Source organism: Pseudochaenichthys georgianus, chromosome 20, assembly GCF_902827115.2.
Source record: "Pseudochaenichthys georgianus chromosome 20, fPseGeo1.2, whole genome shotgun sequence".
Taxonomy (NCBI): Eukaryota; Metazoa; Chordata; class Actinopteri; order Perciformes; family Channichthyidae; genus Pseudochaenichthys; species Pseudochaenichthys georgianus.
This window is the reverse complement of record NC_047522.1, coordinates 3,791,550-3,803,896: the sequence shown is the minus strand read 5'-3', so window position 1 is coordinate 3,803,896 and position 12,347 is coordinate 3,791,550. Positions and strand designations below refer to the sequence as shown.

General features: G+C 41.0%; 1 protein-coding gene across 1 annotated transcript in view; it reads left to right on the top strand.

Annotated features, from left to right (window-relative positions):
- Window positions 1-4,347: 4,347 nt before the first annotated feature.
- ctnnd2a (catenin (cadherin-associated protein), delta 2a) overlaps window positions 4,348-12,347 on the top strand; it is a 170,728-nt gene continuing 162,728 nt past the window's right edge. The window contains 2 exon segments of the mRNA XM_034109154.2: window positions 4,348-4,518; window positions 5,362-5,455. Of these exon segments, the coding sequence (XP_033965045.1) occupies window positions 4,489-4,518; window positions 5,362-5,455 (124 nt within the window). The 5' untranslated portion in view covers window positions 4,348-4,488.

Sequence of the window (12,347 nt, the reverse complement as noted above, 5' to 3'; positions counted from 1 at the left end):
TCCTGCCGTATATGGGATTTGATCAAAGTACAGTATGCCCATTCAAGCCTCAAGCCTCAAGCCAAAACCTTCCATGGTAGATTATGAGCCAGCATTTTAAACCTGTACTGATCTGGTGAAGCCTGAGGCAGAATTAGACTGTTTGCTCCACTGTATGACTCAGACAAAAACTATGATCTTGAATCATTCAGTTTCATCCTAGACTGTTCAAAATGAAGTACAGGTTCACAAAACATTGTTCATTCAAGGGGAAAGAGGGTGGTGTTTTGAGTAAAATACAAATTAGATTCCAAATAAATCATAGACTGAAAAGTGGTTAAAATGCAGACAGGTGAATCAAAAAGCCCCAAATCACTTTTCATTTTGGTGCACAAAAAGGCTAACATTCTTCAGGCACACTTTCCGCTATGGCTACTTTCTGCCTGGCACCAAATATATGAGTGTACTAGGGTTCAAATAGGTTTGTGTTTGGATACACTCACACAGGCTATATAACCTCGCTGAGTCACCTTCTCTGTGGCAAACAGAAACACGACTGCAGTCCGCCAACATTAAAGGGCCAACACTCACATGGAGAAATGGAAAACATGTAAGCAGGTCACCCTCTGCTGCCCCTTCTCTAAAGATGAATTATGAAATCAATTATTAACGAATCTTTACATTTTTACACAAATAAATATGCCTAGACTTACCGGTTTCTCGTGACAGGGGCACCTTACTGAATTTAGGACGGTCGTGACCAGAAGGTGTGTGGGATAAATGTTTAAATTCAAAATTCTCATTTTGCAGGTTAGGCTGTGCAAGGTGCTCACAATATCCTGCAGAAGAGAGGGAGAGGAGTCAAAATGTGAGTCATCCAGTGCACGCCCTCAGTCAGTGACCACAGCCTTTTTTTGTTGTATGTTGAACAACCTTTGGTCTGGAGAACAGCTGCACTACAACTGCTGACTGTGCAACAACAAAATGATGGGCAGCCTTTAATCAAATCTATCACAAACTGTTGAATGAGACTGATATCGGCTCTCTTGGTGGTCTGATTTTAATGTACTTTTACTTGCATGTACACCAAACATTTCCCCAACATTTATTGAACTGTGATGGGGTTTATTGTTACCTTTTTAAGCGTTTAAAAAATATATATATATTTCAAGTGTTACTCAGCAAATCATTCACTAAAACAAATAATAAAACATTAAAATAATTATTTCTCACCGCGTTTTCTTCCGTGCAGCCACGGATCCTGTGTTTCAGTGCTGGGCAGGATGAGTTTTGCAGCGAGGTTGTGATAATCCCATTCTTGAAAGGATGAAAGCATTACAGTGGTAAATATTAGATGTCATAACACAGGGCAGCTAGTTTGAACTCTTAGCTCTTGTTAATTATGTTTGTGAAACGTTTTTATTGCTTTTTCAAGCATTTTCAGGTCATTTTGAAGTTGGTAAGTGTTCTTTTAATAGCACAAGCACATTTGTTTTAAAGTTATCTATTCAAAGAAAACTTCCCATAGAGGACTCAAAATATGTTTTCCAAAAGCAAAGTCCCGTAGAAATTGGAGATGTGTATCAGAGAGTGTCCTCTTTTCCCGTTGGTGTTTCTTTTTTTGAAGAAACGTGTTAAAACCAGCTTCATTCCTCGTTCTGCTTTAGTTTCCGTGCATGACTGGATGTCAATTTCGCAACCAATACCCCAAATAATATTTAAAACCAAAGGAAGTGGAGCACCCAAAAGGGTTAACATCTAATACCTAATATTAGGTTGCAGCTGTTTTTGTGTGATCCACATCTCAGTGTTGCTTTTTAAAGTGCTGCTCTAACTTTTCATGAAGTATTTCCACTTCGACTAGATTTCGTAAGATAAGTCATTGAAGGATTTTGCATGTAACCTGGGTTCAATTTATCATGAGAAGTATCCATTCAGTCGGATCTATTACGTATTCAAAGTTTGATAGATCCGTAACTTTAAAATCAGTTTTATTATTAGAAGTAGTGTCTTACTTACTACGTTGTTGATAACAGGTTGCACCACCGGCATGTAATCGTTTTTAACTTCTTTGGGAGTCCTTTTGTTGTCACAGGACAGCGATAGAGGTAGAAGCAGAAGAGCAAGCAGACTGATGCAGAGAAGAGGCTGATGGTGAGAGGGAGGTCAGACAACTCATCCAAAATATGTTTGCATGTTATACAGTTTTTAATGAAGAAAAACCCACACACTTGGCCTTTAAATGAAATTCCAAGGGTTATTGGATATCCACGGATTTTAGAAGGCTTTGTTCCCACACATGGCTCCATGGTCAAAGCAATCTAAAACTCTTATGCTGAGACCCTTTATAAAATGTACAATAAGAGAGATTTGAATACATGACAGTGCTTTATAACCTATTTTATTGTTTTGCCTTGTTTAATTCCTGTATTTACCTGCAGCATTTTAGCTTGATTTTTCTGACCTCTTTTTTTATTTTAGGTGGTATTGCATTTTGTTAAAAAAAACACTTTAATTTCTCTCCCAATCTCACAGCAGGACCAAACATCCCCAAGTTTAATATTTTAAGAGGAGAAACAATAACCTATAGGGATGGCACATATTCATTAAGTGATGGAACTGGTAGAATACTTGACTTAGTGCACTTTGTACCCCACTTTTATAGGTGTTTTACTTTGTAGAATAATACATAACATAGACAAACATAATACAGTTGTACATACATTGGAAATAGTTCAAATTGACCCACCGTGACATTGTACGTGAATGCATCATCAATTAAAAAATCCAATAGTATAATACCCTTATATCACAAATGTAACGTCTTTAAAACTTTTTACCCAAATGTGTATTTTTTTTATACAACCACTTTACATTTTAGTATTAATCATTTATACATTAAAACATGTTGTAACCTTTTCCTGGACATACACATTGATTTCTGTGGAGTTTAAAGCAGTCCTACCCGAGATTGTCAATTCCTTTAACCCAGAAGTCAATTCCCGTAAATCCAAATCTTTCAGTTTCCCTCTGACTGGCCGATGGGAGGTTATAAACACGGAATTCCCCTGTTTGTAGAACCATTACGTCTCCAACAATACAGCAAGTCCTCCAGAGGCTCAGCGGAGACGGACGGATGCAGGTCTCTTCGGTAAGTTTCGATACCGGTTCACTACACTGCTTTACATTCCACAAACTATACAAGAGTGCTCCATCATCTTTACACTAACACGAACCTAACTTCGGCTTTCATTCGGGTAGAATTTGATGTGTTAAATGTATGTTTCTTTTCAGTGCTTTACGCGAGCTGATTTGACCTACACGCCTTCGCTTTATTTACTCACCATTGGTCATTCTTCATTCATATTCACCGCAGGCCAGAGTGGAAAGTGACACTCTCTCTCGTGTCTTCATTGATGCTCAGTTTGTCTGGTTTTACACTGAAACAACAGCACGGGTCCTCCCGTGGTTCCAGTGGATTTAGAGCGCAGGGTTTACTGTCATTCCCCACATCCTGCGTAACGCAACAGTAGCATGTGATTGTACTTCCTTCCTCGCCAGAGGTTTCACTTTACTGTCGAATCTTGACACAATAACGTGGAAAACGTGTCGTTGAAGATCCAACGTAACAGCAGTGTTACTTTGGAAGTTTTTCACGTCAGACACACAGAACAAGCCTAGGCTGTTCGACTAATTATCGGAACAATTTATTCATTCAAATGCTCCGTTTCAGCAAACCCCTCCCACGTGGCTACACAGGTGACCATAATATGGCCTCAGGTGGAATCATCAGCCACTAATTGACTGATTTATTCTTGATTTATTCTCACTGACCACTACTTCTCTTTGCTGTTACTCTTGAAATTGCTAGAGCTTAAGCAGTAATGACTCAATGTGAATGTCTGGCACTGATAACGTTTCTGATACAAATGTAACAGTATTTGTTGTTCCAGAAGGTTCAATTGTGGTTCTGCTAGCCAAGTCCATGAATGTTTAAAATATGCACTGCTCTACTGTGCTTTTTTGAAACTAACAAATGTTTGGAATAGAAGTAAGAGCATATTTTCTTGACAGAAGCAGTGTATAAAATGTATATATATATATATATGTGTATTTAAATTGAGTTCAGATAGTTGCATGGAAACATTGCAGAAATATCAGTTTGTAGACAGTTTGTATTATCATGCATTGGTGTTCTGCTGGCTTGTTTACAAGTGTGTGTGTGTGTGTGTGTGTGTGTGTGTGTGTGTGTGTGTGTGTGTGTGTGTGTGTGTGTGTGTGTGTGTGTGTGTGTGTGTGTGTGTGTGTGTGTGTGTGTGTGTGTGTGTGTGTGTGTGTGTGTGTGTGTGTGTGTGTGTGTGTGTGTGTGTGTGTGTGTGTGTGTGTGTGTGTGTGTGTGTGTGTGTGTGTGTGTGTGTGTGTGTGTGTGTGTGTGTGTGTGTGTGTGTGTGTGAGGGTTGGAGCCAGCAGTAATTAAACACATCCATCAGATCATGACAGGAACGGCACATGGGGAACGGTAACCATGACAACCGCAAGGTAAAACAAAGGTGTTTCTTGCTGCGTGATGATTCATTTACAAACTGTGTGTACATTACCGGAGTTTATCTCACTCTAAAATTGTTATATAAATATCTGTGGTTACCATTGAAGTGCCGATGCAGACGTTTACTCCATATTACCTGTTACTTTAAATGTTGTATGTCCTTCTGTAATGTTGAGGGCTCATATCAAATATTGGAACAAGTATTGCAAATCATGGTTAAATGTTACAGCACCTTAGGGCTCTGGATGGCTGAGGATTTTTGATTAACTGACAGGAACGTTGTAAAGTATTCTAGGTTGTCAAATGCATTGAATATGAAGGCCTCTAAACTGGTTGACCATTAAAAGAGGCCCTATTGTGCTTTTTAGGGGCTTTACATACTTTTGTGTAAATGGACTACAAAGGCTAGAACCCCAAAGTTCACTCCAGAGGGAGTTTCTGAGGTTGCTTTTGAACTCCTGGTCATTTGTTACCAGGATATTGATCCCTGTGCAGGGCAGGCTCAGAACACAAACTTACATTTCTGCATAAATACTGCAGCTGTGCACGGTTAAATAAAGTTGTGGAATGTGGTTTTTGAACAAGGTCTTTAGCTGTTGAGGACTAGAAGATCTGGTTAGGATTTTTTTAACAATATTTAAAGACGCCAGTGGTGAGGCGGATGTCGATGACAGCTGCTGAACAGGTCGAAAGTTTTGGAGGGAATTGTTGAGTCTGTTTTTGTTGTATTTTTCTGTTGTGGATCATTACATCTCTCGTTTCAGCTCATTAACTACAAAGCATGCAACTTCCTGTAACATGCTGACCATGATTAATCTGTTTCTCCCACTTTTCAGGCAGCCACTGGTTTCCCGATCCTTTCACGCCATCAATATATGAAACTTGCTTCAGAGAGCCAATCCATCACAATGGCAATGTGTTCGGTAATAGGTGGGTGTTTATTTTTCTTGAAAGAGGCGTCAACCCTTTATAAACAATGGTAAATTCAGCAAAGGGTGGAGTCAGTTATAATCCATGTTACATCTGCAGCTTAAGTCCTTTTGGAATTTCAAATGTGTGGACGATTCAAAGTGAGTAAACATTGAGATTAAGCACCCATTAAGTCTGCACCTGGAGTAGTAGAAAGAAGGCAGCATGATTATATCTCACTGCTATCACCTATTCATTATTTAGTTCTTACTTTCATAAATAAATATCAGTTAAAATCCACAATTGTGTGTGTCTTCCTTCCTTGTTAGGTAGCTAGCCAGCCTTAACATTACTCTTATCATTGAATGTATAATATTAAACAATTTCCAGGAAATAAAGTAGTAGACAATATTATAATTTGAACATTTTGTGACTTTTTACACACGTTTTTTAGTGCCTTCTGCAAAGAAATATTGATCACCTCATGAGTTTCTTTTTCTTTCACAGCTATTGATGAAGCCATGAGTAGTACATTGAAAAGTTTCTTGTCAGCAGTACAGATTTTTTCCAGAATTATTAGTAATTTCTTCGATTGAACTTTTGCAGCCAATGTTAGTTTTGTGCACTCACCCATGAACTGTAGCAACTTTCTCACTGACAGACCTGAGGGTGTGACGTCTAGATAATTTCTCTGAACTGAGCTGCAACACATTTTATGAATCGGACATTCAACCAACGGTTTGGGGGTGAATCAAAAAGGAAATAAAAACAGGAATTTGTAACTTTCCCATACTTCCCTATTTTATCTCAGTACTGATTCTAGCTTTAAGGAAGAATTCTCCTCCTAATGGCTGAATGGGAGGAAATCTCTGCAGCTAAAATCCAATATATGATGGAAATCCTTGAGTGGCTTATTCACTCATTGTTTTGGAATAAGTTTAAGGTTATGTTGTACACACACTTCAGCCGATACTCTCTCTTGCAGTGTGGTTTCTCATTAAATAAATCATTTGTGATGCTCAGGCAGAAAACGTAGCCAGACACAGTTATGTTTGCCACTAACAACAACTCCTGCATAATAAGCCGTCCCATATGCACCTCTGTGTTTCCCTGCTCTGCACTCTAATGATGCTGCTCTCTGATGCTGCTCTCTGATGCTGTTGCTCCCCTTTCTTTACCGCTTTGGCTTCTCTTCCCCGCTGTGCTGAATGCCTTCTTGTTTGCTTCCTCCACCTCCACAGCATCCACCTGTATGCTCTGTTCTTCCAATCCCTGACGTGGGATTGGCAGTGATCTCGCTCTATGCTCATCTGCTGCTCAATATGTTCTTATGGGGAGTTATGGGATAGATATCCACAAAGATTTGACATGTATGTATGTGGGCTAAAGTTGCTTCCTTTTCTTTCTAATTCTCAGTATTTCCAAATGTATGCAGTGACAACATCTGTCCAACGAGATTAATAGAATTGGAAGATGGAACCTTTAAATATGTATACTTTCAAATACTTATTTTCCATGGTATCTATTTCACAAATCTTTACAGGGTTACAGTGACTGCCCAATGCAGCGGCCCAAAGGGAGTGCAATTATATAACGCTTTATATAAAATATCTCTAGGGACAGGCTTTATCGCAGCTGTGCAGCAAGAAACTAATATTTGTGAGGGTCTATTTACATTATAAACTATTTTCATTGAATGACCTTTGGTACTCACTCTTATCAATGTGGGTGAACATTCAATACCGAGGAGTAAATAGTGACACATAAACAGGAAGTCATGTTGTGGCATCTTTCAGGCATAAGTGGACAAGGAGAAAATTGGTCGCATTGGAAAATGCACAAGTATTTAGATTTAAAATATAATAGAAAAAAATATTGAAATGTAGTTCAGCTCAGTGGCACCATCTAATGGGAAGTCTTTAAACATGTGTACACAAAAAGAGAAGAAGCATGATAAGAAGAGTACGATTAAAATATGTTATAAGAAAATCCTGTAATCAGTTATCACAGAAGATATTGATAAAGCTCAGATTGACGTCACTTGCTTGACTTTTTATTTCCTCTGACCTTTATAATTAAGCAATAGCTCACGACAGGCCGTGGTATATGCTCATTATATCACAGCTAAGGGGCGTGGTTCGGCCCGACGCGGTATACTGTTTTTCTTAGACGCGGAGGGATACTGGCTTGTTGTGAAAAGTAACTTACAATTCTACCCGTGGTATACGCTCAGTATATCACGGCTAAGAACCAATCAGATTGCTTGATTTGACTTGTCCGTTTTATAACGCTTGTTAGAAATCAGTGCATAAACAGATATCAAGAGATATGCAATATCATCTCTAAATGCATTGGCAATATGGAAGAGATTTTAGTACACATCTTTGAAATTCACTTTTTGCTGTAATGCTACAATATGGGATGATGGAATAATATAGTATAATGTGTCTGTTTTGTCCATATGTGCAGGATAAAAGCAGCAAACAAACAATTGATGATGTAGACATTTGAATGCCTCCAAAGAGAGAACTGTAGCTGACGCTCAAAGGTCCCTTATTATTGTTTTGTCCTTTTTTGAAGAGTGTATGCTTGAACATTGGTTTATTTTGTAAAAATGATAAGAATTGTCTTTCCGGAAGTCATGTGACCTCTTGCCCCGGATGTTTATATTGTGTTTGGAGAGAGTAAAAGGGCGGTAAAAGTGTCAACGATGTGATAACGATAATTCTACTGCTGGTCTACTAGGCAAACACGTTTTCACGGTGTTTAATGAATGAGCAAAGAAGAGAATAAACGTCATTGTGGATATCAGTTCGATGCGTAATGTTATTTCGAGACCAGAGTAGTTACAGTGAAAACGTAACCTAATCCATCCGAATCGAGGTATTCGATCCTGCTGCCAGCTACAGGCTAGAGTGTGCTACGCTATTCCCCATCCTGCTGCAAGCAACAGGCTAAAGAGGTGAGACGCTGTTCTCAATCCTGCCGCAAGCTACAGGCTAAAGTGTGCGAAGCTATTCGATCCTGCTGCAAGCTACAGGCTAAAGACGTGAGACGCTGTCGCTGTTCCCCATCTTGCTGCAAGCAACAGGCGTCGCGTATCGTGTGCGAAGCTGCGCTTCATCAGACGGTGTGCTGCGCATCCCGTGCGGACGACGAGCTTCATCAGACTGTGTGCTGCGCATCCCGTGCGGACGACGAGCTTCATCAGACTGTGTGCTGCGCATCCCGTGCGGACGACGAGCTTCATCAGACGGTGTGCTGCGCATCCCGTGCGGACGACGAGCTTCATCAGACGGTGTGCTGCGCATCCCGTGCGGACGACGAGCTTCATCAGACTGTGTGCTGCGTATCCCGCGCGGACGAGTGTGGCTCTTCAGGTTGAACTGTACTTTGAAATGTAAACCTCAAATAATTGATGGATAGTCCCACAAATAAGGTAAAGGTAATAAAGACCTATTAGTGTAAAGAAAATATATTTAAAGTTCCTGTAACTGTTATTGTTAAGGGTTATTACTGTTAAGAATTGTATTGGCTAAGTGTTAAAGGTAAGAGTTGCCATTGATGCCTGTAACTTAGTCTGTCAGTCTGATTTAATGTCGCTACATGAAAAAGAGCAAAGCTCAGACTTTGAAGCAGAAGAGAAAGATGAGAGAAGAAGTGCTGCATCTAAAAAATCAGAGACAAGAGTAAGGAAATCCTCTCTCGAGAGACGGCTAACAACAAAAATGCAAGAACTTAAAGAGCAAGAGTTAACTCAAAAGGAAAATAAGTTCAAAACGGTGTATGAAAAATGGAAAAATGCGGTAAGAGACATTCGGACAAAAATTAAAAGAATATGCTCTGAGAGTGACATGTGTAACATGATGGATGAAGTTGAGGGGCTTGAATCCGAATTAAAGGACTTATATGACAACATGCGACTTAATACAGCACCTAATCAGGACATTCGCAGGAAAATGGATGCATGCTCAGCTGTAACTGCAGATCTACTACAGCTAATGAGAGTAAGGTTAACTGAAGATGCAGGCGACTTTGACGCTGAAGCAGAAAAATCAAGGTTACGCATGCTGCTTAATAATGAGTATGCTCGGTCCATATATGGATCTACAGCATCTAGAGCCACTGCACCTAGCTACCGTTCAGATCATCTCTCAGAGTCACCTAGTATTTCAGCCAAGAGAGCAGAGACAGTTGCACAGTTAGCTGCAAAGAGAGCTGAAATGGATATGGAAGCTGCTATTGAAGCTCAACGTCAACAATTGAAGAAACTTGAAAATCAAAGAGATCTTGATGTCATTCAGGCAAAGTTAAATGTGTATACCGAAGAAGAGAGAAAGGAAAGGAGTGAGAGGCGTAGTCCTGTACACAGCCAATTGAATGAAGCTAGCCCATCTTCTCCTCACTCTGGAAGTCAAGAAATGACTAAAAATGAGGCACATTTAGTACAGGCGTTGGGGGGGTGAAATCTGAAATCTGCCCTTGAAGGTAGCTTCTACAGAAAAGATGAGGAGGCCTATGAACAAGCATGGGATAGGCTGAATGCCAGATATGGTCATTCCTTTGTTGTGCAGCGAGCCTTCAGAGAGAAACTCAACGGATGGCCAAAGATTGGGGGGAAAGGAATATCTCAAGTTGAGAGAATTTAGTGACTTCCTCCAAACATGCAGCAACGCTATGCCTCACGTTAAGGGCCTACAAGTTCTTAACGACTGTGAAGAGAATCAGAAGATGCTAACCAAACTTCCTGATTGGTTCACATCAAGGTGGAACCGTTATGTCACAGAACAGCTGGATTTAGGCAATGATTATCCAAGTTTTGCAGAGTTTGCCAGGTTCATATCAAAGGAGGCCCGTATAGCATGCAACCCAGTGTCATCACTATATGCTCTGAAACCCTCAGCAGAAATGCCTGTAAGAGAAGCCAAAGGGCCAAAAGCAAACACATTTGCCACCGACGTGGGGGATTCAGAAACACCTTGCATTGTAGCTAAAACCAACGTTGAAGAAACCAAGTCAGAAGATGCAGAGAAAGTGAAGAAAGGGAGCATGCTAACACAAAACACTGAGTGTTTTTGCTGTGGAGAAAATCATTCCATATTCAAATGCCAAAAGCTACTGGAATTGACTGTGGAGGAAAAGAGAAAATGTATACAAGAAAATAGGCTGTGTTTTGCATGCCTGAGAAAGGGACATGTCTCCAGAGACTGCAAGAACAGAGCCACGTGTGGCATATGCAAAAGGGGTCATCCAACTCCTTTGCATGAAGAGCGTTCCTCAGCGGACAAACCCTACACACACAGCAGGTTTGAAGGAAATACATCCTCACTATCATGTTGTGTGAATGGAGGTGAAGGTGGGAGCACATCAATGATCGTGCCAGTGTGGATTTCATCATCTAACACTCCTAATTCTGAAACTCTGGTGTATGCTCTATTGGACACCCAAAGCAGTCACACCTTCGTAGAACAGGAGGTTTGTGAGAAGCTGCAAACAGAGATGGAGCCGGTAAAACTAAAATTATCGACTATGATGGGAAAAGACTCAATTGTAAAGAGTCAGAGAGTTTGTGGACTCAAAGTCAGAGGGTTCACCTCAAATACATCCATTGATCTGCCTCCAGCTTATACAAGGGATTTCATTCCACTGGAACGTGCGCACATTCCAACCTGCAAGACAGCCATGAAATGGAAACACCTTGCAGATATAGCTCAAGAGATGCCTCCACTTATAGATTGCGGTGTTGGATTACTGATTGGCTATGACTGCTCCAGAGCACTGGCCCCAAGGAAAATCATCACTGGTGGCGATTACGAGCCCTATGCCATCAAGACTGACCTTGGATGGAGCATCGTAGGAAGTGCATCGCAGCGTGTGAATTCTCAAGATGTGACTGGACTTTGTCATCGGGTATCGGTCAGAGAGGTGCCACCTGTAACGCCATCAGCGGTTATCAAGGTGCTGGAGTCCGATTTCGCGGACACTAAGCCAGGGGACAAAAGTATATCACAAGATGATATTCGCTTTCTGCAGATCCTAAAGGAAGGAATCCAGCAAAACAAGCAGGGTCATCTAGAAATGCCTCTTCCATTTAAAGCACGACCTCTACTCCCAGACAACAAAAGGCTGGCTTTGATCCGGCTAAAGCACCTTAAAAGGAAACTGGAAAGAGATCCCAAACTCAAGGCCGACTATCTGAAGTTTATGGATGGCGTCTTCAAAGATGGCGACGCAGAGAAAGCAGAAACACAACCAGAACCAGGCAAGGTCTGGTATATCCCACACCATGGGGTTTACCATCCTCGGAAACCAGATAAAATAAGAGTTGTTTTCGATTGTTCTGCAAAGTACGAAGGCACCTCCCTAAACGATCACCTGCTAACAGGACCGGATCTCACAAATGGCCTAACTGCAGTGCTCTGCCGGTTTCGTAAGCATGCCATCGCCGTCATGTGCGATGTGGAAAAAATGTTCCACAGGTTCCATGTCCACAAAGAAGACAGGGACTACTTTCGGTTTCTCTGGTGGGAAAATGGGGATACAGACTCAGAACCCACAGCATACCGAATGAAGGTCCATCTTTTCGGAGCATCATCTTCCCCTGGCTGCGCCAATTATGGTCTGAAGCATCTTGCCAGTCAGAATCAAATACAGTACCCCTCTGCAGCTAGCTTCATCAGAAAGAACTTCTATGTAGACGACGGCATCATAAGCTTGGAGTCTGTCGATGAGGCAGTTAAGTTGGTGAAGGAAGCCCAAGTTGTGTGTGCCAAAGGGAATCTACACCTTCACAAATTCCTTTCCAACAACCGGGAAGTTCTAGACTCCATCTGTGTTTCAGAACGTGCTGCAGAGGTAAAAAATGTGGACCTCAACCACGATGAACTTCCAGCACAGAGAGTGCTAGGAATAC